General features: G+C 35.6%; 1 protein-coding gene across 2 annotated transcripts in view; it reads left to right on the top strand.

Annotated features, from left to right (window-relative positions):
* LOC131033838 (acyl-CoA-binding domain-containing protein 6) overlaps window positions 1–27,716 on the top strand; it is a 109,962-nt gene that overhangs the window by 69,703 nt on the left and 12,543 nt on the right. For both annotated transcript variants that reach the window (XM_057965131.2, XM_057965130.2), the window contains exons 12-13: window positions 22,226–22,340; window positions 22,526–22,614. In XM_057965131.2, coding sequence (XP_057821114.1) covers window positions 22,226–22,340; window positions 22,526–22,614 — 204 coding nt within the window. The remainder of the gene's footprint in view (window positions 1–22,225; window positions 22,341–22,525; window positions 22,615–27,716) is intronic.

The raw sequence follows: 27,716 nt of genomic DNA, 5'->3' as shown, positions 1-27,716 counted from the left end.
TATATAATATTAATATGTTAATTTGAATTAACAATATAATATTAATAATTAGTTATTATATTATAAATAAATATAATATAGTTATCTTATATACAATTTAATAAATTAATAATATAATAAGAAATAATAAATATAAATTACAAGATTATATTTTATATAATATTAATATGTTAATTTGAATTAACAATATAATATTAATAATTAGTTATTATACTATAAATATAATCTATTATGAACATATATAATAATATTATATTATTAAACATTTTTTATTTATTATAAATTAAATTATAAAATATATAATATTAAACTATTAATCTATTACAATGTATATTTAATATTTTAAACATTTACTAAACATTATAAATTAAAATATGTATATTATAATAATTATATTAATAAATTAAAATTATTTATTCTAATTAACAAATAAATTTTTTCAGAACCTAAAACTATTAAAAATAAATCTATTTGAAACAATTAAATCGTATGTTAAAATTAAATAAATAAAAAATACTATTGCTGGAAGACATTATAAATAAATAGAAAAAAAAACTATTGCCGCTGGAAAAAAAACTTGGATTTTTCCTTCATTGTGATTTTGCATTATCTTACCACCGCACGAAAATTTCGGATAGGGGATGACTTGTAGCAGGCGGGTACTATGCTATTCTGGCTTGTTCACTGACTAGATCGAGAGGGAGTTTGGTCCATAGAGAGTATGTTGCACTTTCATCCACAAAGAAGTCACGATCACCCTTTTCTCAGCTTCTGAGGTGGAGCCGAGCAAAACATGCGAGTGCCCTAGGGGCCAACTTTTGTTTTCACAACAAATAGTAGATTCACAACATATTTGTGCATTTTAGGGATTTTGCGGGCTGTTTAGGGATGTCTGAAATGTTTGCAGTTTTTTTCCAGATTTATTAGAACCCTAACCCTACCTGAAATCGACCTATTTTCGCAGGTTGCGTTAGGATTTATGTCAGTTTTTTCGCCAGCAGATTTTTTGCGATTTAAATGCGATTTTACAGGGTTTTAGTCGCGATTAATCGTCCAAAATCGTTGACTGATAGTCAACGACTTCTCGCGATTTATATGGGGAAAAAATCCGCAAACTTGGCGATCCACGATTATTCGCGATTAATCACGACTCAATGCTGATTATTGCTTCTTTGGCACGACGATCCAATTTTTTAGATTTTTTCAATGATTTTCCACGGATGATGTTAGGAGTCTCGAGTGGGTTGGGAAACACTTGGGAGTCCCTTAAGTGTCTTGAGGATGTATCAAAGTCTCGACAACATCCCTAAACTAGGGAATCTCTTAGAAATGTCCTCTTTTTGAATGACCAGACACACATTAATAAGGATTTTTATGATTTGCTTAGGGTTTGGGTGGGGCCCACAGACCCTAGAAAGACATTTTGTGGCACGAAGATTCAATTTGTAACTTTTTTAAATAGATTTTTTCAATGATTTTCCATAGAGGAGGTTGGGAGTATCAAATGTGGCTGGAAGACACTTGGGAACAAGGATTTGGATATGACAATCTGATTGTTTGTGACATGTCCGAGGGATGTAATGTCCGTTTCTTTGACATAGGCATTTGAGGGAGTTCCATTAGCCTATTCTTGTAGGCTAATTTAGAAAATGATTTTTTTTTTTTGCTCAGTAATTATGTCATTCTATTAATTTCGAAAAACAAAATACATACTTCGAGAGAGTTCAAAAGTAGATACGAGAGATGTCCAGACAAAACCAAAGGACTCCATCTACAGTCATAACACAACTTAATCAACTAGCCACCCCAATAACCAAGTTTACTGTAATTACAAACAAAAAAACATGAAACCCAATTCAACTTGCGAGAACAATCTCCTTGCCTTTCGCCGGGTCTCCCTACAGAGTCTCCAATTGGTCTACGTCCTTAGCCGGGTTGTCGTCATCTTTGAGTGGAAGCCAATCCAAATAGTTCGTTTTGTCTTGCAGCTTCTCAATCCTCTTGGCCGACCACATTTCTTCTTCGCAAAAGATGAGGAGCTGCCCTCCAAAGCCGCTGTCCCAAAGGGTCCCTATTTTGCCACTTCTCTGTTCACGTCTTCCCTCGCCCCAGCTTCCAGAAAGTCTACAATCCCGCATAGACCCACCTGCGTTGTCACCCTGCGAACCTCCTTGCTACACGTCGCACTCCACACCAAATAAGAATGGAGGGGAGGACGAAACTCACCAACATGGAGCCAAGCTCCATTTGGGCATACAAAGCCTTCTCCATCCCTTGACATCCGAATGAAACTATCCAAGGTTCCCCTCCATTCTTCCTTCACACAACACTCCACCACCCGCCTCACCCTTTCCTTCTTGAGCAGCTCAAAACACCATGTGGCAAATAAGGAAGCAATGTCCACTTGGTCCTGTATTTGTATTGAGCATGGAGGTATTCATCTCCTAGGTTCAGTTTGACACTGCCAATGAAGTCTGGTTCCTCAAAATAGAAGACATTCGAAAGTCTCTCCTCCGAGACATTCCCCCAAAATGCAACCATTGCCTTAGATGCCTGCAGAGAAAAATTAGGCTCCATCACTGCCGATGCACCTCAACACTGCTAAAATGAATAATTTATTTAATTACATTAAGTTGCCTTAAATTAAGGTTGCAGACAACTTGTATTTGATTAATTTTTATAAAGTTACTTAAGCCAAAAGCAGAAATAATATAGTCATTTTGTGTGGGCTAAAAAGAATATTATTTTAATGAAGGTGAATTTAAAATATAACTTCTCGAAAGTTATAAAAGAGGAAGGAGATTATTTTCATATCTTGTATATTCTATTTCTTCATTGTAAGGTTTGGACCATGAGTTCAACTTCAAACCCTAGGACAACCATAGAGAGCCTTCGATGACGAAATATTTCTTCCTAGTAAAATTTATGGTGGATTCATCAAGGATTCACAGTTGTGCTTAAATGAAGAAACAAGGATTTTATTTACAGTTGTTGGCTTCTAAATCCATGTACAAATTAATTGAGATTTGCCAACAAATAATTAATTTGTTAATGTGGTGTACATGAATAGTGAAAGGAAACTAAAAATACTAATGAATTTGTGTTCAGTGTTAATGGAAATTAAATTAATATTTTATTAAGCTAAGTATACAGTTATACTAAACTACTAGCTCCCAAAGGAAGCCATACATCTCTTATTCTGCCCAAGAAGAATCAAAATACTATATGAGAGGCTCAAAGCCTTGTGTAGCCAATCCTAGGTTATTCCTATGTTAGTCATTGTAGTCAAAGGGGCGCTGTACCATTCATTGGGGAACAAAATGGTGGATGTGGAATTTTAAGGGGTCAAAACATAGTCAACAAGCTGGTACAACGTATGTAAAGGAATCACTGCCTAATATGGTGTCATGTCCCCATCTTTGAGCTAGTAAACAACAAACAGGTTGTATATCTTTTGCAAAGCAGCACAACTGTGAATCCTTCATCTTATTCCCAAAGGATTAAGTCAAGTAAGAGATTGATATATTATCCATCCATCAAGGCATAAAAGACTTGCAAGCACCCAAGTTCTCATGGTGAAACAACTCTCTCACATGTACGAAATCATGACCATTGATGAAAGATTATACTTTGAAATACAATTAAAGTAATAAATAATAATAATATAAGTAATATCAATACATAAGTAATAATAAAATATAGTATTCGGTGAGATAACTAAAAACTAAGGAGATCATGAAGTCGTACAAATGAGACTATTTCCTAAAGACGGATTCCAAAAATAAAGATCATCATATTAAGTACTGAGAGTATCTCTATCATCTATTGACTTAGAATAGCGATCAGAATAAACAAGATTATATATGACAGTGATGAAGGAAGATGCTGATTACCTTGGGAAAAGTCGAAATATTAATACAGATGATGTTTATATCTTCCAATATAATATCTCCGTATTTAGGCACTGTGGTAATAGTTCAAATGCTAGACTTTGATGCGCATTAATCTTCTGCTGCTGTGTGAGTAGTTCGTCTTGAGTATGTGGACACAAATAGAAGTTTCGAGACTCCTGGGTAGTAATCGATATCAATATTACTGCCACTAAATATTGATAACCTCCAAACAAACGATAACCATCCTTCCCGATGGAAGGCACAGAGACCTCCGCTATTGTGTCGATGGGGGACAAACATACAGAGCCGCTAAGGATGCATCTTTTTAGTTATTACTGAATACGATAATATGCAAGCAACATACTTAACCATCATCTATCAATATAATTAAAGAAAATGATCGATTATTATTATTAATGGATTTTGTAGTCAAAATCAATACTAAGGAATAATTATGAAGGAACGATGTGAACCGACTATCAATCGATTAACCACCAAAGGGTGCAATTAGTCAAAAAGGAAAGAGAGGTGTTACGGGAGATGTTGTTTTGAAACACAACTCCTCGTTCATTTGGCAAGACATATAGAGGCATCACTTTATGATTATTTGGATTCATATAACCGCAGGACATACTTAATAAGGAGCAATATCGATACTGCAGTAGATTGGCACTATAAAGCATTTTCCTTTGGTACCTTCAGCTATAGGCTTGCATATTCATATCGGAGACAGCACCGTTACTCATTATTAGAAGCGTAAATCTCCAAATCGGGATGAGCAACATACCTCCATCAGCGATATTAGCATATGCAGTGTTGATTATTGACTAGATTCAGATAACTCTACATGGGCTGTAGACAGTAAAGTATAGAAGCACATAGTCCAAAGATTTGAATCAGGAAAAGCTTCATTATTAGATACATATCTATAAAGTGATCATTTTAAGACCTATAATACATTCATAGGCAGAGTTATATGAAGATTGTTGCTTGATTATAAGGACAACTTTCAGGAGCAACAATCAATTCGTTATAAGTGAAGATGCAAAAAAAATAATATGTACCGTGGGTCAATTATCGTCAAGAAGGCAAATTTAATTCCTCCTTGCCAATAAATTAAACTTTATCAGTCTTTCTATTAAACATAAGGATCATTATAACAGTTTTTCTTATCATTTCTCTAAAGACTGTTCATTGTTAAATATATTGAAAAATCTAATCCATATTCTACCAGTACCCTTAGGAGGGGACATTACATATGGGACTGCTGTATGACTCCTAGAGGGTGCCGTATATGTTGTTGGAGGCATAAGGAGGTGCTATAATAATTGTTTGATCTGTTAGCAGTGCATAAAGAGGTCGGCAATTAAATTTTTGAATATTGTTATTTTGCAAAGAGTTCGAGTTTCTGTATGTAATTTCTGCACAACAATGCACAAAACTATGAAATAATTATTTGTTGATTTTCCAATATGCAATGATTTAATTTAAATGAAATGTGATTGAAATTTGAAGCAAGAATTCAATTTTATGTTAATTAATTACACTATCCCTACAAAACAAGTTGAAAGCTATCTCAGAATCAGCCTAATGCAAACTGCTTGACGAAATGTGTGCATTATTAAATTAAAGAAAAACTGAAAAAATGGCTCAAATATTTGGTCCAGACTCCAGCATATTACAATGGCATCAGAGCAGTGTATCGTGCCAACTAGTGGGAGTTTGAGCAAGGTTTTGTTAGCAGAAATTTCTTATACAGCTAGGGGTTTCTCACAGATATTAATATAGGAGGCCAAAGGATCCACTAAAGCAACTGGAGATTGAAGAAGTTTCTATTGCAGACTTGTTTGGTGAAGGAGCTACAAGAAACATGGGTGATAGAAGGGACCAAAATGAGGGCACTATTGTGCAGATTTTAAATTATCTTGTTAGAGGACAGCATCAAATAGTGCAACTAATGACACAAATGATGCAACATATGAACACAAGTAGAATGATGGAGGCAATAATGGCACTTACGGAAACAATGGAGAAGGTAGTCACACACAAAGTTGAACTACTCGCCACTTGGCAAAACTCGCCAAGCCCCTGGGAAAAAAACTTGGCAAAAACTTGGAAAACTCGGTGAAAAACTCGGCAACTTAAAAACATGCTTAAATTTAATAAAAAATGCATTTTTTTTGCAAAATTAAATGAGAAGATGCATCCAATGAGTCAATAAATGACAACACAAAAGAAACAAGCTGATTCTAGATATATTTAAATGCAAAGTATCTACAAAATCGCATCCTCACGAGGAATGCTGATGGCTGGAAGCCTGAAAGCAATATAGTAAATAGTTTTTGTAAAACCAAAAGTAAATACATCATTACAAATTACAATTTCAACTTCCTCTTCCCACCTCTAGCAAAAAATTTGGGAGAAGTAGATCTAGAGGGTCCAATCCTAGAAGTTTGCATTGGGCGTGTGAGTGTCCGTGCCTCCTCGCTCGGTATGGCTGGCTCATCCTCCATCATGGCTGAAGCTATGTCTCCACCTTCTTGTGGCACTGGCAAGGACTTGTCATCCTCATCCTCTTCCTCCTCAATGCCATCCAGCGTGAAACCAAATCCACCCCCCTCCTCCTCCATAGCCTGCCTCTTCAAATCAGTGATCTCACCCTTGGAAAACAATTTAGGCTGCTCCTGTGATGTCCAATCACTGTAAGGATCTATATCATCCAAGTCAATTGGACCACCTTCTACATCCTCTACCTTCTTTACGCGCAATCGAAGGTTATATTGCACGAAGACAAGGTCATTGACGTATTTCTGTGCTAACTTGCTCCTCTTCTTCGTGTGGATTGCTTCAAACAAGCTCCAATTGCGCTCACAATTGGATGAACTGCAAGGCTGACATAAGACTCTGAAGGCAAATTTTTTGAGATGGGGGGTGTTTCCACCCCAATTTTGCCACTAAGCATTTGCAAAATAATTTTTTTGAAAAGTTAGAAAGCAAAGAGAAAAGAGAAAACATAATTTATCAGTTTATCAATCACTTTAGATCCCAAAATCCAAATGGCAAATGTTATTCCTGGGGTTTGAGTGGTTCTTCCTCTCCTAGCCAGCTCTGAAGAGAATAGCTTACCCCTTCCTTCCTCATAATTTTGGAGCTCACTCTTAATGAGCTCTCTCTCCTGAACATCGGGTACCATCCGCTCAATGCATGTATTGAGGCCCTCCATGACCTCTCCATTCGGATTTGAGTAAGAACCCCCAAACCTAAAACGAGGGTTGAGGAAGTACCCTGCTGCATGAATGGGTTGGTGGAGCTGATCGTTCCACCTCCTATCAACAATTTCCCAAATGGGATCAAATTTGAGTCTATCCCTCTTGTAGTAGTTTTTGATAGACTCCTTGGCCCTATCCATGGCCTCATAAAGATATCCCATTGGGGTTTTATCCCCATCCACCAAGCGGAGAACTCGAACCAAGGGCTCTGACACCTACAATTACAAAAAAATTAATTAATGAAGTTACAAATTAGTAATGAGAGACTTGAATCAAGAATAAGTAAAAATTAAAGTTTTGAAGTTACCTTCACAATCTCTGCAAGCCTTTGTGCAAATTGGTTGTTGAACACTATGAATGCCACAACCTCTCCTTCAGGGTTCTTTGAATAAGGTGAGTTAAGCCATTCTCCATTCACAAACATTTGTTTCAAAGAAGTCAATGTAGCAAAAACACTTTGCAACGTCAAGAAAATCGTTGCAAACCTTGTGACACCAGCTCTCACCAAATCTCTCCCTTGGGTGTGCTGTCTCATCAAATTTAGAACCCAAGGGTGATTGTAAATATATTTGGTGATCCTCCTTGCATTTTCCACAATTGGGGTCACCCACTTAAGTTTGTCAATGTCCTCCAAAAGAAGGTCAAGGACATGTGCTACACAAGGTGTCCAAAAACGAGTGGGATGCCTCTCTTGGAGGATTTTTCTTGCAAAAGAAGTTATTCTTAAGAAAGATGCAACCAAGTAAAACAAAGCCACAAGTACAACTAATGAAAATATTGGTAATGCCTAAAGGTGATAATTCAAAAGGATTCTACCTACTGACACATATGTTGCTGCATTATCTGTGATGATTTGTACCACATTCTCTACCCCCATCTCCATCACAACCTGCTCCAACATTCCAGCCAATGTTTTTGCATTTTTCACCTTGATGGAGGCATCAACCGACTTCAAGAACACTACATTGTCCTAACCAAAAAATTTATAATGGTGCAGTTCTTGCCATTTGTCCACCCATCAGAAAGAATGGTGCAGCCATATTTTGCCCATTCATTTTTTTGTTCCTCTACCACTTCCTTTGCCCTAGCAATAGGATTTGTGAGTAACCTACAAGAACAAAGTGAAATTAGTTCTTAGTGTTGATGTATAGCTTCGGTCGGACTCCTCAGGGCCGACTTTGCTTTCAAATGTGTGAAGGGCCGAATTGGCCTTACACATTTAAAGTGTCCGATTTCTCATTTCCATCCTTTGTAATGAAAAGACTTGTTAATAAATACACATCTAATAATCGATCACCTTGGAAGTCGTGACCCTTGGCTTAAGACGTGTTAATGAAAAGTCATGTTGATTAATATCATAAGCCGACTTATGGATAAGTCGCATTGCTTGAATGAGACTAGGTTGGGTATATATAGATGGGCTCGATCATTTCTTCTTGGTGATTCGGATCAACACACCTCACGCCAGTTTGTATTCCTAAGTGCAGATCGATATCTCTCCATCAGCAGTTTGTGTTCTAGTACAACATATCGAAATATCTTCTTCTCTTACCAACACATCGTATATATCTGTAGCAGGCTGTGTTCTAACACCAGCAGTTCGGATTCTCCTTCTACACATCATGGTTGATGTTAACAGATTGTTAACTTAGTCAGCAAGTTGTGATCTTCATACAAGGCAAATGGAATCGATAATGTATTGATTGATTCTAGATTGAATCTGCTTATTGTATAGCTTCAAAGTGTGAAGCCTTTGTAAATATACTCGCTAATATATATTGCAAGAGATTAATTGCTGGGTTTTTTCACCTTCAAGAGGAAGGTTTTCCCAGGATATATTTTGTGCATTTGTGGTTGATTTATTGTCTATCTAATCTGATCATAAAACTTAACTCTTCGTACACAATTTTGATTTAATAAACAAGAAATCTACAAAACAATTAAAAATGAAATCAAGTGGACTATTTAGTAATTTACTAACCTCTCACTCAACTCCTTGCGAGTAGGGGCCTTGTACCCCTTTCCTACAATTGTCATTTCGGTCACCAAATTTAGCCAATAAGGATTTTCCACCACATTGAATGGAATGTTGTTGAAGTACCAAAATCAGCACATGCAATGTGGCATTTCTCATGTGCCTCCCTATTCCATCCAGTGGCCTCTAATGATGGTTGTGCTCCAGGTGTGTTCCTGGGCACAAAATAGTCACCTATGGACCCTGATCGTGATGCAATAGTGGCATTGGCACTGCTAGAGCCAGGTACTCTACTAGAGGAACCAGATGCAATGGGTGAGGTGGTGGTGGGTTTGCGGATATGTGGACCATGCCAAGAGCCCACTATGCTCTAAAGTGCTTCTTGTTCCTCTTCAATATCAATAGAAGCACCTTGAGATTCAGCTATGGCTGATCTCATGGGTAGCTTTACCCTCTCCCTCTGCAATTTCTTCTCTTCCCCAGCTGCAAGTAGGGCATTCATTTCTCTTTTTATTTCAGGAGTGTCCCTATGCATTCTCTAGCATCATGCTTGTCTATGCCAGCAAGGTGGTATTTGAGGTGGTTGATGCCTTCATGAAGTACTCTTTCACACTTTATGCAAATAACTTCCCCAGGTTCGGGTCCTTCATATGCATAACTCCAAGCCCTATCTCTAGCACCTTTAGGACAGGTGCCTATATAACTAGATGGGCATGGTTCTAGTGGCCAATCATGAATTGCCATATTTAGTGCTTAGTTAACCTACACATACAAAGTGAAAAAAAAAGTTAACATTTTAGTTAAACAATTTAGCAAACTATCTAAAATAGTTGAAAAACATTTAGACATCATTTGAAGTTTAAAAAGAAAAAAAAAGTATTCGGATTTGATTTTGTTTTGAAAACTAGATATTCTTCAAAAAAGTAGTGAAAAAATCTACAAAATTTGTCAAAACTAGTGTCAAATCTTGTTCAAATAAGTTAAAAAGATTTTAGACTACTTAGGAATGATTTCTAACTCATCTAAATTCAACAAAAAATAATCAAAATATTTTTAAAAAGAATAGGAAAAAAATAAAAAAACTAACCTGGGAATCTGATTTTTCTTAAAAATCCCCTTCAAATCCACTTGGAATCATTCAAAAATCACTCCAAATCACCTTGCAAGTCACTCCAAGTCAACCTTCCCCCTTCTCAGCCCAAAACCCAATCAAAAAACACAAAATGAATGTGATTTCTGCCGTTTTTCTTTAACATGCACATGCGGCCGAGTTTTTGACTCGGACTCGCCGAGTTTTGGTCAAAAACTTACTGAAAACTCGACGAGTTTTGACCATAACTCATCGAAAACTTGACGAGTTTTTGACCATAACTCGCCAAAAACTCAACGAGTTTTTGACCAAAACTCGGCGAGTAAAGTCATTGCAACTTGTCGGGCAGAAAAAATTGGCAAGTTTTTGCAACTCCCTGAGTACCCGACAAGTAGTTCAACTATGGTCGCACAAACATACTTGTTAACAACCATTCCTGAGCTGCTATTGAAGCTACTTTTAAACCTCTACTGCCTACATTCCTACAAAATGAAGTTGTAGCCGGAGGAAATTGGCAAAATGCAAAAGGGTTTATGGATTGATTACATGAGTATGAGGCATTCGGTGATGAGTTTTATGTTGCTATGTCTCTACAGGAGTTTTGTCAGCTCAAGTTAAGAAACAACCCTAGGAGAGACAAGGGCCCTAATAGCTAGGGTTTACATAAGAGGTTGGGTAAGCTCTCTTTTCACACTTTTGATGGCTCCAACAAATGCACGGCTAGATCATGGGTTCAAAAATTGGACACTTCTCATTAAACCTTATTTTTGAAAATGAGGCGACCAAGTATGCTACTTTGCACTTGGATGGTGAGGTTCATGAATGGTGATATCACAGATTAGTGACATAGGGACTTTATTGTATTATCTCCTATGCAGGGTTCAGCTTGAAACTTATAGATAGATTTGATAAGAAAGATTTAGAGCTGCGCTTTATGTAGTTGCCATAGTTGAAACAAAGTGGTACTATTGATATTTATATTTCAGAGTTCTAGAGGCTAGTTGTTATGATCCTAGATGCATTAGATAGGCAATTGATAGTGTTTTTCATTGAGGGGCTATCAAAACCTCTCCATGGTTGGGTCAAGGCCTTTGATCCTCCCACTCTTAAAGATGCAATTAAGAGGGCTAGGTGTTGGGAAAAATGGTGCCTCAACCTTGCATTTACATGAGGTTACTATTTATAGTAAGTTTTCATTTGAGCATGAACTGGTGCGAAATTATCCCCAAAGCTTCTTGTTGGCTAGATAAGCATTCCGATAAAGTTTCGTTGCAAGATCATAGTTAGTTTTGAAGATATGAAAGTTTCCGTTTTGGAGGGGTGTGATGAAAGGTTTAAATTTAATTTTGAGGACTTTAGAGGCTCCAAAATGCCCTGAAAAGTGGGCATAAACAGCATAGCAATCATCGATGTGATAGAGCACTTCGCAAGCTTTTCGGCGCTTCAAACGGTTCGTCCATCGAACACACGGTTCACAAGTTATGGCGTCTGGAAGTTTGTACTCCTGAAATGGGAAATATAAAATGCATGGGAGACATAAATGAGCTGTAAAAAGGAGGGACATGTGTTGATGTGTGTTTTGACACGTCATATGGCATCTAGATAGGATTTAAGGTTGGCTCCACTTAATTGGGTGGTTTTAACCCATGGTTTTGTAATACCGTTTGATGGTTTCTTGTATTGTATATCCTATATATGAGGTGCGTGAGATAGAGGTTGTGTGTAAGAGTCTTATGGCTATTGAGTTACCTCCGAATCTCTGATTAGTGGTACTCTTGTGAAGAGCTTGCTCTGCAAATATATTGTAATCTGTTGTTGATTGTTGAATAATATATTGGGCGGCTTTTGGAGTGTAGGGTTTTTCTCCCGAAAGGGTTTTCCCCACATAAATCACTGTGTTGTGGTATGCATGTTGTTGTGTCTATTTTTGTTAAGTTTCTATAACTGTTATAATGATTTGTAGAAGTTTTGCATTACCCTCCTTTCAAGGTTAGTGTATTAAGTTGTTTCGCTACTTAACTTCCTTACACTAGGAACATGGAGTTTTCTACTCCAAAGGCCAAATTCTAGTGTAATTTGCCTCCATCAAAGAAAGATAAAAAACCTTTCCAAAAGGAGTAGCCTAAGAAGCCAAAGCTTGTTAGATGAGGCCAACAATGAGTTAATGAAGAAGTAATGTTTCTCTTGTAAAAAACCTTGGTAACCAAGACATAGGTCCCTAGGAAAAGGAAAAGTACATTGTGTCAAGGTGGTTTTGGACAGGGAAGAAGACAATGTTGAAAAGGGAATAAGTAGTGGACAAAGGGACTCGAGAGAAGAACAAGTTGATATAGAGGAGCACACTCTAGGGGGTGTTAAGGGAGGTACCATTTCTACACTTTCAAGTACTCCTAAATAACTATTTTAGAGTTAGAGGAATTTTATAGGGGTTGAGAGTTATTGTCTTGGTAGACAGTGTTGAAACCCACAACTTCATAAATGAGGTCTTGGTAGGCAAGCAAGGTTTACAGGTTGAAGAATTCAAAGGTTTTAGTGTGATGGTTGTAGATGGGTTTACCATGACTTGCACTAAGAAGGTTCCCTTGTTGAGCATTTCCTTGGGAATTTATATAGTTACAAATGATTTCTATGTTGTAGATGTTGGGGATACTAATGTTATTCTAGGGGTTTAGTGGTTGCATTCATTGGGAAAATATTCAAAGATTTTTCATATGACAAATTTGAAATTCAGAGCAGGGGGTAAAAAGGTTGTCCTTTGTGGCATGTCAAATTGTGCACCTGGGATCATTACAGCCAAGAGGATGGAGAGCATTTTTCATAATGGTGATGTTGATTGACCAGTCGAATGCTTTATTTCTTCTAAGGAATCTTTGGCTAAAATGAAGGAATGCCATGTGGATATTCAATCTATTTTGTACAAGCATAGTGTGGTTTTCAACAATATTCTTCCAGGCAGACCACCAGAGAGGATTTGAGCATTTGATTGAGTTTGAGGAGGGAGATAAATCAATGATTACCAGTCCTTATTGTCATCCAAAGAGGCACAAAGAGGAGATAGAAAAGGACATTCAACAACTGCTTGATATGGGGCACATTAGGCCCAGTTTGAGACCCTTCTTTTGGAGTATTGGTTAAGAAAAAGGATGGAATAATGAGAATGTGCATTGATTACAAAAACTCAACAAGAAAACAATTAAGAATTGGTACTTGATTCCTAGGATCGACGAATTCATTGATGAACTTCATGGGGCAATCTATTTCTTTGAGATTGATCTTTGGTCTGGGTATCATCAGATTCGAGTATGACCACTTTTAGATGCCACCATGGACACTGAATTTTTTGTTATGTCCTTTAGATTGACCAATGCTCCTGCTACTCTTTAGTCTTGCATTAACAATGTTTTTAACAAGTAGTTGTGGATGTTTGTGCTTGTATTTTTTGATGATTTGTTGATCTACAACAAAACTTGGGAAGACCACCTTTGACACATTGATGAGGTTGAGTCTATGTTTACTAAAGAATGTAAGTGTGAGTTTAGGATGACAGAGATGCTCTACTTGGGCCATGTAATTGATGTTAATTTGAGTTAATGCAAATTAGGAAAAGATTCAAGCTATCCTTGATTGGCTTCCACCAAAGACCATGTCGCATTTGAGATGCTTCATTGGATTGTGTAGTTACTACAGGAGTTTTGTAAAAGGGTTTTCACTACTCATTGCATGTCTCACAAATTTGATGAGAAAGGATCATTCTCTTGGTCAGAATCAACATAGTGAGTGTTTGACTGTCTTAAGGAGGTAATTAACATTTGTCTTGTTTTGACACTTCTTGATTTCTCTCAACCCTTTGTATTTGAGTGTGATGCTTTAGGTGAGGGGATTGGAGTTGTACTTATGTAGAATAAGCACCCTATTGCTTATGAAAGCAAAAAATTCAAGGATTTTGAGAGACTTTATTTTGTATAGGACAAGGAGATGCTCTAATCGTGCATGCCTTGGCCAAGTTTAGATGGTAACTAGTTGGAGGGAAGTTTGTGGTAAGAATTGATCACAACCACTTGAAATGCTAACTTGGGCAAAGGACCTAAATGAATAGTAGCAAAAGTGGGTAAGCAAATTACAAGCCTATGATTTTGATATTGAGTGTGTTAGAGGGAAGAAGAATGTGGTAGTAGATGCTCTATCCAAGAAGCCCACTTTGTGTGCTATGTTCGAGATTTTGATAGATTGGAAGTCCCATCTTTTGGTTGAGTACTATAAGAACACTTGGTATATGAAATAATGGATTGCAAGATTCAAGATGATTGGTATAAGGCAATTGATGACATCATATACTATAAGAACAAAATCTATTTGGTGCTTGAATAAAAAATGAAGGAAAAGATTCTTAGGGTTGTTCTTGATACACCACTAGTAGGCCATCAGGGGTACTTCAAAACTTATTGGTAGGTGAGAGAGGTTTTCTGAGAAGGGCTTCAAGGATGATGTTCTTAGATATATTTAGGAGTGTGAAGTTTGTCAATAGAATAAATCTGGGCATACTTTTCCAACAAGTGTATTGCAACCTATATCTATTCCTGTTCATAAGTGGGAGAGTATATCGATGGACTTCATTACAGGGCTACCCAGGTTGTAGTGGAGAGATTGCATCTATCTTGTGGTGCATTGGTTGACTAAGTACACAGTTTTTTGTCATATCTTTTGAATATATTTATATAAGGCATCGTAGGTGGTGGATCTGTTCTTCAAAGAGGTATTTAGGCTTCGTGTGTTGCCTAAGAACATAGTCAGTGATAGAGACATCAATTTTCTCAGTGTGTTTTGGCAAGAGCTTTTCAGATTAGGAGGTACAAAGTTGACACCAAGTTCAAGTTATCACCCACAGACAGATGGATGGACATAAATAGCAAACAAGTGGGTGGAAGGGTACTTAATGAATTATGTGGCTGGTAATCAGAAGGTTTAGGTCATGTCGTTGCATCTAGGTGAACATTTCTATTTTACCACTTGTTGTATGAGAATAGGCATGACATCCTTTAGGGCTCTTTATGGATATGATGCCACCTCTTTTGTAGACTTGGTTATTGCAAATAGAAGAGCAGGCCATGCCAGAGATTGGGTTCAGGAACATTAGAATATTATGAAGGCTCTGAAAGAAAATATCCGGCAAGCTCATAAATAACAAAAGGTGTATGTAGATAGGCATAGGACAGAGGGTACATTACACTATTTATTTTAACTCTTTTTTAAGTGACAATCCCTTACACACTCCTGCATTATATGGGACATGAAAAAGATGTGCTTAACTCATGTATTGCTGTTTTGAAATTTAAGTTGATAGAAATGACATCTCCACAACCTAGTGCGCCCTATTGCCTTAGGATTTGCTTGTAATTTAGTTTCAAATTGCCTTGAAGGGGACCTCAGAAAATTCTTATAATACCTTGGAAGGCAATTAAAATGTGTATTTCTTAGAGAACTAGTTGCTTCATCTTGTACATCTGTACTTGGAATGTTAGATTCAACCCCCATAGGCTCTTGTTGTGAGAAGTAAAATTCATAGAGACAGTACAAGAAATGAAATTTATGGTTATCATATGTATGTCATAATGGCATTGTATTATGCATAGGATCAATTTTAGGTTTCAGAAAGCACAAAAGCAAAGGATACACACAAATATAAATCATCGTTCTTTAAGATTCATCAAACATGGATTCTACTTTTGTTTTTTTTTACTTAAAGTTGCATGAAGTGCAGAAGTAGAGAATACACAAAAGATGAAATTCTAATTTGAATTTTGAAATTTTTATCAAATATTTATGCAAACTCCCCAAATTTTTTTTAAAAAAAAATTATGGATAAATTTAAACACCTAAATACTGCTGTTATAAAATTGTATATGACAAAATTATAAGTTAAAATGAAAGTTTAAAAAATAAAACATAGTTACTAATTTATTTATAAACCCCTAAACTAGTAGATTACTAAATGTAAAATAATAAAAAAAACAAAAATAAAAAACTTTCATATGATCATTGATTTCAGATTTAACAATGAAGTGTGAAGATATATTAAAAAGAATGAAGTATGAAGATCCAAAGCTTAACTTGATGCTTGAAAATGCATTGATCCAATGGTTGATTGATGAATACTTTGCACGAGTTCTTACTCTCGTCTTAATGCTCTCACTCAATCAGTGAAGACTTGACAAATGCTGCCACTCTTCTTGTTGCTCTTACTTTTTCAATCCCAATGCTCTCACTCTTGCACCTTGTTGTTGCGACTTACAACCTTGGTGTTAAGATTTGGGAGTGATTTGGAGTGAGATTGAGATATTAATTTATAGTTTTTTGGGATTGGCGTGGGGTGTGGGTAGGGCCATAAACCAATAGGATTAGGGTTACTAGTACAAACATAAATAAAAACTGATGTAAAAAAATGCACTTTTGACTCTAAATGACACAAGGGACCCTTGGGTGATTCCAGTGCATTCCAAGTCCTTTGAGGGTCTTAGGGATGTCCTGGTGTTTCCTTGCAATCCCAAAAATAGGGGGAAATCTTGAAAACACCCCTTGATTGGTGGTGGTGGTGGCAAAACAGTGAAGGGATGTTTCCCTAAAGTTCCTACGTCTTGGGGACATTTTTGTCTTGGAATTGGTTGGAATTTCAGAGGGTATGTGTCCTTGTGGAATAGTGCTTTGAATCTATTAGTAAAATTCAAATGGCTGTACTTGAAGAATTCATACACAAAATAGGTATCTAGATCCTATACTTATGGTGCAAGACCAGAGTGGCTTGTTGCTATGTACTTTGTTAGCTATAAGACTCATCTAGGTTATCAATGTCTATCTCCCAGGTTCCTGCTGCATGAAAAATTTAACCATGATTGAAGTTTATAGTGTGCTACTCTAGTTTGGAGTTGGACAAACATTTCAAGAATATCTAAGGAGCTATTATTTTGTTTTATATACTAGGGTCTATTGTGTGGGACTACCTTTTGTATAGACTTTTTTAACCCACATTGTCTAGTTTTTCAATTATTGAATACCATCATGAATATCTTTTGGTTTTGGTTTTCTTAATGTGCCCAAAATGATTGGACTTGGAATCTTACTTTTTATCTAGTCCCTTCAAGACTGAGCTCTTCACATGGAAGATTGCTTTATTAGTGGATCTGCAATGTCATCTACAAGATTCAAACAAATTTATCATGTATTTCACATTGAGATCCTCCCTCGGTTGTGGAAAGGTGAAAAACTGATTGCTCAAAATAATCAGATGATTATTCAACGGTATACAACCGTATATAAAGAGTTTACAAGAGGACGTTCTAAATTAAGAACTAGTTGTTTTAAGTGAAAACTAAAAAGCTAAAAGCTTAAAAAACTAAATAATAAAAAGCTAACCATGTGTCTTTAATAAAGAAGCAATAGTTACACTTAAAAGACTAAACAAACTAAATAAGTCGACTAAAAAGCTAAATAGCTAAATAAGTTGACAACTAAGATGACCACTAAGAATAGAAGATGACCATTATAGAATAGATATTAATATTATTTTAATACCCTCGCTAATGGTCATCATACTCAATACCCTACAGAATGTTGACTTGGTGGTCAACACCTCCTTTAGGGTTCGCGACATGGCTTAACCGCCTCCTGTGGATCTGGGTAAGTTTGGTGTTTATGACGTTTGTTGACAACTTGAGCTTTTGGCACAATGGCAAACATACCAACAATTGGTATCAGAGCCTTGGGTGGAGGTCTCCTTCGTTCTGTCGGTGCGGAACCCTCAGTTGGTGTTGAGGGGGAGATTGTTGACTTGGTGGTCAACACTTCCTTCGAGGTTCGCGACATGGCTTAACCGCCTCTTGTGGATCTGGGTAAGTCTGGTGTTTGTGACGTTTGTTGACAGCTCGAGCTTTTGGCACAACGACAAACATACCAACATAGAAGACACTGTAGGTGTTTTGATCACAAATGCAAAGACCACTCTGCTGCTACAGAGACCCTCCCAAGATTTGTAGAATGTAAATGACCAAGAGTACCAAAAGCCATCCAAGCTGATGTATCCCTCACACGCGAATTAGAGATCTAGGACACGCGAATTACTAAAGCTTGAAACCATGATTTTGAGGAAAAATCGGCAAACCCTTTTGCAGAAGAGTATTGAGCATTGTATGCTCCAGCAACTCCAAAACAGATTGCAAGATACCACGGTTGCAGATGTTCGCCCTAGCATTGCAACCCAAAACTAATTGCAACAAAGCATGATTTTGTTGGAAAAAACCGTCAAACCCTGAGAACTTCACGAATCACAAAATCCCACACGAACTTCATGTAGTATAGATGATTTTTGAGGAAAAAATAGTGAAAACCGAAAAACTAGATTTCACAAATCATCGTTTTTTCGGAGAAAACTGTAAAAACCCAAAGATAGGAACACCCATCATAAATCTAGATAACCAAGATCTCACATGAACTTCACGAATTACAAATGATTTTTGAGGACAAAATCGAAAAAAATACAGTAGACACTTTTTCAGGAAAAAATGTGAAAACTCTGGGACTTGTAGGACGAGAGGCCTTGCCCAGAAAAAAAAAAAATTGTGGGAAAAATTAATAAAAGCTAGGAAGATTTTTTTGTTGAGGGAAAAATCATAAAAATTGCAAATAATTTTTTTTTGAGAAAATTACAAAAACCAATAAATATTTTTTTGAGGAAAAACAAATATTAAAAACCTAGAAATATTTTTTTCGAGGAAAAAATATATAGAAACCAAATTTTTTTTAAAAACAAACCAGTAAAAAAAATAGGGCTTAACCAAAAACCCTAGTTGGCGGAGATGCAGGGTAGAAACTAAAAAAAAAACGTGAAAGAAATAGATGATTTTTTAAAAAAATCGCTGTTGAAGCCCTAGCTGCTGGAAAACTTGAAAATCGTGACCCAAAAAATCGCGGTTAACAAAAAAAATGACCCTTGGGCGTGGAAGAAAATCCTGCCAAAATTCATGAAAATAAAATTTGCTTCCCGTCTCACCACTAAAATCGTTGTCGGAAATTTCCTGTGGAGGCTGGAAAAAAAATTGAGGGTCAAACGCGTTGCTCGGGTTCTGGAAAATTGCAAAAAAATAACGATGTAGCGTGCTCAAACTAGCGGTGGGTGGAAACAAACTGATGCCAAGAAATCGCGTTGTGGATTTGCAGAAAATCCGACAAAAATCGCGCTGCCAATAGGAGAAAATCGCGATTTTAGCCGTTGCGAAAATCACGCCAAAATGTAGGCAAAAACGTGAGGAAGAAAATTTGTGTGCACATAGAAACGATGTGGGCATTAACAAAAAAAACCGCGAGCACTGAAAAAACCTCGACGCCCGAAACCAAAACACGGCTAGCAAACTTTCGAATCAAAAATCCTCAAATTGCAAAAACACAAATGAAACAAACCCTTAGATTTCTTTCCAAACGCCATGATTTGGAAAATATACCAAAACCCTAGCACAAAAAAAAACCATGAACCCTAAAAATTGCCTCATAAAAGAACTTCAAATTACAACTTAAGAAAAAGCCCACGAACTACCAACAATTTAAAAAAAAAAATCGATTAAAAAAATTTCTGGAAAAAAGTTCTAGAAAAAGGGTTCTACAATTTTTTAAAAAATTTTTGCCAAACTTTAAAAAATCCCATCGACCTGCTCTGATACCATGAAAAATTGATTGCTCAAAATAATCGAATGACTATTCAACGATATACAACTGTATATAAAGAGTTTACAAGATGACATTCTAAATTAAGAACTAGTCGTTTTAAGTGAAAACTTAAAAGCTAAAAGCTTAAAAAACTAAATAATAAAAAGCTAACTATGCGTCTTTAATAAAGAAGCAATAGTTACACTTAAAAGACTAAACGAACTAAATAAGTCGACTAAAATGCTAAATAGCTAAATAAGTCGACAACTAAGATGACCACTAAGAATAGAAGATGACCATTATAGAATAGATATTAATATTATTTTAATATAAGGTAGAAATAGTGCCATATATATTTTTTATTTCTATAGATTCTACTTTTCGTTTTAGATAATGTCTAATAGAACTATGCCAATTTATAAGTTAATGTCACACAGTTTAGTCTCCCACCCCCCTGCTAGTTTTCTCAACTGCACTGTTTAAGTGGCTTGGCAATGCTAGATCATGATGATAAATTTCTTGGTTTGTCTCTTGTCATTTCATTGGAGTACACTCAAGATGCAAGGGAAAATAAAAAGGTGATTTTAAATGGTTAGATAGTCCATACCTAATATTGTTACCTTGTTGATCATAATGAATGAATGGCAAGTTTGAAATAATCTTCCTCTGCTGAGAGTTGGCCATGTTGTGTTCCTGTGATGTTTTGTGTTATTCATTATACCTTTATTGGCATTCGTTAGAGACATACAGATCCTTTGGGCCTAGAAGCACATCTTGGATGTCCTTGGGATGGGGATGGAATTTCTCCCCCTGGATTCCCCCTCTTTTTACAAAATTGGGACACCCCCTTGTTTTTTTCTAAAATTTTGAGGTCCTTGGCATCCTAGGAATGTAAGGGCATCCCCCCAGGTTTGCATCTCCCAAACAGCAAAAATCCCTTTAGTTTCTTGTGATTGAGACTAGGCCTTCTCAGCTAGAGTAGAGAGGAGATTAAGGAATCTAGGTAGCCCTCTATATTTAGTTGATAGCATTTAACTTTTCAAAGTTGTCCCATGTGATTCAAGTCCATTCACATAGAAATTGTGAAGACGTATTTTGATTCCTCAAACAAACTCCACTTGAACCAAAATTCATTTATAAACAAAATTATGGACATTAGTTCTTGGTATCTAGTTTGCTATGCAAAAACAAGACGGTAGATAGAAGGGCATTGCTGGGAAGAAGCAAGGAATAAAACATGGAACCATAAATGAAAGTTGGGGATCTGTTAAATGGAAAGTAAACTCGTGATCTCATCTTATTGATGGTGGTCAAAGGTTTATTCAAATGCCAGCTAAGAGATCCTTATCATATGCTTTATGGAGGAACCATACATTGAACTGTTCAAACATAATATTCTATTTTCTGTAAAAAATTGTCTTTGATGCATCTACGAGACCAGAGAAATTTACACAAAGCAAGTTAAATTCATGAATATCATAATTGAATCTGGTTCAGACTAATGCTGGTCCAGACAACTACATTGTCTCTCTTTCAAATGTAGATATATTTTCAAGAGTTATATGCTTTGTATGTGCTCATGTTTATATTTTCAGTAGATATATTTAAATGTACACATTTTTTAAATTTCAGCTTCTGTTACATTGTTTAAGTAATTTTTAGGATTTTTTAGTTTTTTTGTATTTTAAAATTTAGAATATTAATCTCTATATATTATTTTACTAGTCATCACCCTGCCATCCCCAGAGTATGGAAAATGTTTATTGTCGTCAAAACCCTGTCCCCATGGTGCCATCCCGGAAACTTGATGAAACACTAACTTTTATAGACTTGGATGCCCTTCGGGCATGTGAAACTGTTTATTTTGGTGATGCTATAATGCCATTTAAATGGCTTTAATTTGTTAAAAAATCACAAAAATAAGGAAGGATACTAGTATTTCTCCTAGCTGTCCCTTCATATTGACTTTACAATCCTGGTTGTAGAAACTATTCATATGCTCCAATTCTCTACCCATGTAGTGATACTTTTACTTTGCTACACTGGATAAAGCTCTTGGTTGTTGTACTTAGTTTTTACTGTGGTTGAGCAAATTGTTAGTGAAAGAAAACAATTGAACTTAAGAGGTCATAGAACTTAAAATATTTGATGACAATATTTTCATGTTAGTAATCTTCAAATGCAATCATAACTATGTATCATTGCTACAATTAATTTTGTGGTTAATGATTTATGGTTCAGAGGGGAAAGGCTGTTTGCATTTTTTTATGCAAGCTAGATATCTGAAATTTGTATATATTGCTACCAGATGGAATGGTCACAGCCAAAAATGCAAGGTAGTTTACCTACCCCACGAGCTGGTCATGCAGGTGTCACAATTGGTGAAAATTGGTACATTGTGGGTGGAGGTGATAACAAGAGTGGTATGGTTGACATCTTAATGCAAATTTTCAGCACAATACTATTTGGTTTCTTTCTGAAATTTTGAGGGCTGATATACAAAAGTTTTCAATGTGTTTACAGCGCTCTCTCTTATTGAATTTTATTTACGGTTCCATTTTCCTTTTATGGTTGGATCTGATCATACAGGTTTGGTTGCAATTAACAGGTGTATCTGATACTGTGGTCCTAAATATGTCAATGCTTGTTTGGTCTGTGGTAACAACTGTACAAGGAAGAGTTCCACTTGCCAGTGAGGTAATTTTCCACTTTACTGAAGTTTAAATGTAGATTATATTTTAGCTGATTTTAAAAGTAGTTGTTACTAAATTTCTTTTGATCCTTTTGGAGAAATTAGTCAAGACTAGTTGTTTTGCAAAAATGTTTTATAATGTATATTTGGATCTCAAACAAATATTGCACTCAAAACATTTTATAATGTATATCTGGATCTTGAACATATTTTGCACTCAAAATACATTTTGTAATGTATATTTGAATCTCAAACTCTTTTTCAACCTGAGGGACATGTTCTTTGAGCTTGTCTGATTATAAAGGAAAGAGACGTTTGTCTATGTGCTATTGAACTTATTATTTAAAGTTCAATACACAATATAGGAAGACAAAATTGAGAATTATGATCTAGTCATAAGTATTAATCAGTTATGTAAAGATTTAGCAGTCACAGTATGAGCATGGTGACATAAAATTATTTTCTTCAGAATTCCCTAGAGAAATTTTCATTCATAGCAGAAAAAAATCTTTGAGTTATGCATATTTCTGCATTACATAAATCAAAGGAAGTTGTATGACTTGTGCATCTCCACAAGGGATAGAGATGATTTCTGCTCTAGGTTGGTTGTTTGGCTTTTACATTGGGCATTTTCTAGCAAGCATTTGGTGATCACCCTTGTTTTGTAGCAAATGATTATAAAGAGATTGATTGCCTCTGTGGTTGGTTGTCTGTTCCATTATACAGTTTATCTTCTGTTTTGTTTTATGATGCATAGTGCTGCTTATTGTTTCCATGTCCTTCTTGCATGCATTCTAAATGTCCCTTTGGTGCATATTCTTGTCTTTGCAGGTATTTATTGTTGTTTGGGTCATTGTTGCTACAAGTTTGCTCTGTTAAATTCTTCGTCTGTTATCATTGTGTGTGTTCTGTTCTCATATAGGTATGTTGATGTCAGTGTCGCATCTTATTGCAATAACTTTGTATGGGGCATATATCATTGCCTTGGGTTGATGCCATTAGCTAATCTAGAGCTCATTTATTGCCGTTAGAAGTGTATAAAATATCTATGGGCCGACCACAGATCCTCCAGTGATTGAACCATGGAGATTACTAAGTTTTGGTGCTTGACACTCTATTGCTTCTTAATGACTTCGTGTTTTTGTTATTGTTGATATCCTAATACATTCTATGTTACTTGTAATTGCTTGTACGGAATTGTTAATCTCAGATTTTGGGCATGACAAGGGCTAGAAAATCTAATAAATCTATGTTAAAAAGGGCAAGACAAAATATACAAATCATATAACTTTTCATTTGCAAAATCAAGTTTGAATGGAATATGGAAATCCTGAATGTTATGTCATAACTTCTATATAATTATAATAATAACTGGAACAAGAGTCTCGGTTTCATTTGCAAATATAATATATCCATGTTAAAAAGGGCAAGAAAAAATATACAAATCATAAAACTTATCATTTGCAAAATCAAGTTTGAATGGAATATGGAAATCCTGAATGTTATGACATAACTTATATATAATCATAATAATAACTGGAACAAGAGTCTCGGTTTCAAGTGATAACTTGAAATGAGCCCTTGAGGGTAGGGGAGTCCCTGAGACATCCTGAATGGGATCATCAGGCAGAGGATGTATCTCTAGGATATAATGAAGATACCTTAACTGCAGATTCTCTTCTATAAGCTTCTTGACCTGTAGTGCCAGAGTGTGAAACATTTTTCAGACTTTTGGCTTGTCAACCTGTCTCGAGTTTTCCAGAAGTTAGGGTCTTCTATCTATATGCATTTTGAATGCTTATCCATCTTCTATCAAACTTTGTTTAAATTCTCTTATCTAAACTTGATGATTCATACCTGTGATAAGGGATTTCCAAGATTAAGTCACGGGCTTCAGTAAGTACCATGTCACGGTCAACCTCAGCTATTTATTCTCTAGTGATGACAAACTATACTAGAAGTCATTAATTGTGACCTCTGAAATTCTTTGTTTACCTTTTTCAATGTGTGATGATGCATGAGGCCATAGATAAAAAACTCAGACTTGGCAATTGCTTGGCAGGCCCAAAATATTTAAAAACTTGGGACTCAGCAAAATCTTGAGGAAAAACACTGCAATAACTTGGCAAATTTATTGAACATTTGAATCCATAAATTTTTAAGATATTTTTCAGAATCACACATTACTGAATTTGTAGAACATATTACTGATTTCCATCATATATATGCAAAAATAAGTGTAATATGTTTTTATTTTTAAAGGAGTGAAGTTTCCCATGTGTTCCTTTTCCAGTGGACATAGTGTAACTCAGATGCGAAACTCATAGATTACTTGCCAGAGCTTTTGTGGAGTTTTTTTTAATTTTGAATCACAGATATTATTTTATTTTATTTTGAATCACAGATACTAGATTGAATCTGTAAATTTGCCAAGAAACAATTAACAGATGCTGACTGAAAATGAAATAAATCAGTGTAAAATATGTTTTTTGATCATTGTGTGAAAAATTGCCTCATAAAGTTTTGAGTCAGCATCTGTTAAGTGTTTTGGCAAATTGCAAAGCTTTGGAATTCATAAATAAGAAGTAAACAGAAAGTTTTGGTGGCTGTTAACTAGATGAATTTTTAAAAGCTATTTTGTAATTTGTAAACATGAGGATCATTGATAATTTGATAGTAATTGGAATCCTATGTAATAATAGATTTTATTATTGTTTGGCATTCATTCTCATATATGTGATCTTTTGACACTTATTTCATTCTTTGACTTTGGATTAGATGTAACTTTAAAATTAAAAAAAATAAAATTTCTGGATTTTTCATTCACACTTATATGCAAGGGCTGAGCAGATGGAAGGTAAAAGAAACCTCAATAGTTGTGTGCCCTAAGCTGCTGCAGTCATCTCTAACTGCATCCCAAAAATGCTAGAATCATATTAACTTTTTAACTTTGGGCAGAAAAAATGGTTTTGTACTGATATGGTGAATATATCTAAAAAATCGTAGAGTTTTTGCAAAAAAAACCGCTGCGTGTTGATGAAAAAATTGGCGGTGAGCTACTCATTGCCATTTCTGACTCACGATTTTTTGCATCTATGCATGAGAAAATGTTGCCAAGTCATGTAGCTTCATTACAATTTAAAATATTAGGTTTATGTAATTTCTACATTCAAGAATTGTTGACATCTGGGTCTTCCCTATCTATCTGGTGTCATTAGACAACTTGTCTCTGTTATCATAATGTGGATTGCCAGCTTTAGAAAGAATGAAATTGTTTCCTCTATGTGGGTCACCTTTAGAAAAAAATTCTGCTTGTTTATGTCACACTTTAATCCCTTGCTTTTTTAGGTGCAGAAATAGAGATGTGCAGAATTTACTTGTTTCCCAAAGGAGGGAGTTGATTGGATTCTATACCATGGTTTTCCTGCTCTGTGCTATGTTTTTCTTCTATGTAAACTACAACATATGTAATGCACATTCATATAGTCAGCCATCTGTCTATAAGCATGTTGAAAATAAAGCATATCTGTAAGGCCTATGGATTTGCGGCACTGGTCTGTCATTTCCTGACCATGAGTACTAAGCCAAAACAATGAAGCAATGGATATCCCTAAACAAACCATTGTAAAATCAGTCCTCATGACATAGTTAGCTGAGATTGTTCAAATTCGGGAAGTCTTCTATGAAGATGAATTTGAAAGAAAGACTCCAAATTGTAATAGTGGTGGTTATTTGGAGTAATCTTATGGTCTCTTCAACGGATTCAATTAAGGAAAGAATACAAAACGCTAAATTAATAGTTAAGGCAGCAATGCAACGATGAATGAAGAAAAAAACTAGAATCAATCAATGTAATAACGAGTATCGACAAACAACAGGATACAATTATAAAATAAGCGCTGATAATTAATAACTGTGACTGAGAGTTTGAATCTTCAAAATGCTACGTAAGATTCACAATCATACGGTGGCCAAGTGTGTACATTTCAAGCAATACATAAGAAGATATAAAAGACTAAGTTGAGAAAGCTAATTAAAATACCAAGTATCGCCACTTGGGATTAATCAGTAATAATTAAGAGGACAAAGCACTGCTAAGACAATGGTTTATTAGCCAACGGTGATATGGAACATTAAGAGCGATAATAGCATCTTAAGGCATCGATAGTAATAAAGGAATGTTAACTATGACAAATCTATGAAGCCAAGATCAATATTTCATGAAAAGGGATGGAGGTAGGGATTAGCAAGGATGACTTATCAATACAGATAACATGATCAAAAGACACGAAGGCAAATAACAACCCTTTTGCAAACTGTTGCTCATAAGAGGAGTCATGCCTCTTCGCTCGATGAGGGGATATAAATAAAGTTTAACCTCCAAGAAATAAAAGGGGGGAGCGATTCATTACAAAAGATATACATTGCAACTAGAGAAGACAAATATAAATTGTCACCATCGATTAGATCAAAACAGAATTGTTACTAAGTTACAGGCAGTGAGTGTCCTTGTTCTTGGTGGTATGTACGGTGATGTGCTTAATATAAGAAGCTTGATAATGTTCTTATGCAGAATTTAATAGTAATATTAATATAGACTGCAATATGTATGACATATATATATATCTATATATAAAATTAATGTTTGGTCAGACAAATAACAATATTAGAATATAAATCAAAGAACTCCTAAGTTAATAAGATTAAGAAGAATATGTTTGTATGTAATGTTTATTACTATTGCCAGCATTTAAGAATGTTGGGGGATGGAGTTGTTTCCAAAGAGGGACAGTCTAAATCCAATCAATAGGATGATTCCCAAGATAGGGTAAGAGCTTGGATCCGTAAGCTTATCCATCAACTTAATTAATACTTGAATATTGAATCAGAATAAGATTAATTATCTAGTATGGTAAATTAGCAAGTACTTGATAGACAAAAGAAAGATAGAATATCACAGATTTGATTCATGTTAAGGTAGACTTGTCTCTTAATCAAGTTAGTTTTAAGTCATAAGTACATATAAATAGATTAATTATGGTTAAAACAGGTCTAAACCTAGTAGGGGACATTACATGGTCATGATCCATTGTTGTCACACTATACA

Source organism: Cryptomeria japonica, chromosome 9, assembly GCF_030272615.1.
Source record: "Cryptomeria japonica chromosome 9, Sugi_1.0, whole genome shotgun sequence".
NCBI lineage: Eukaryota > Viridiplantae > Streptophyta > Pinopsida > Cupressales > Cupressaceae > Cryptomeria > Cryptomeria japonica.
The sequence above is the reverse complement of the archived record's forward strand: the minus strand, read 5'-3'. Positions and strand labels throughout refer to the sequence as shown.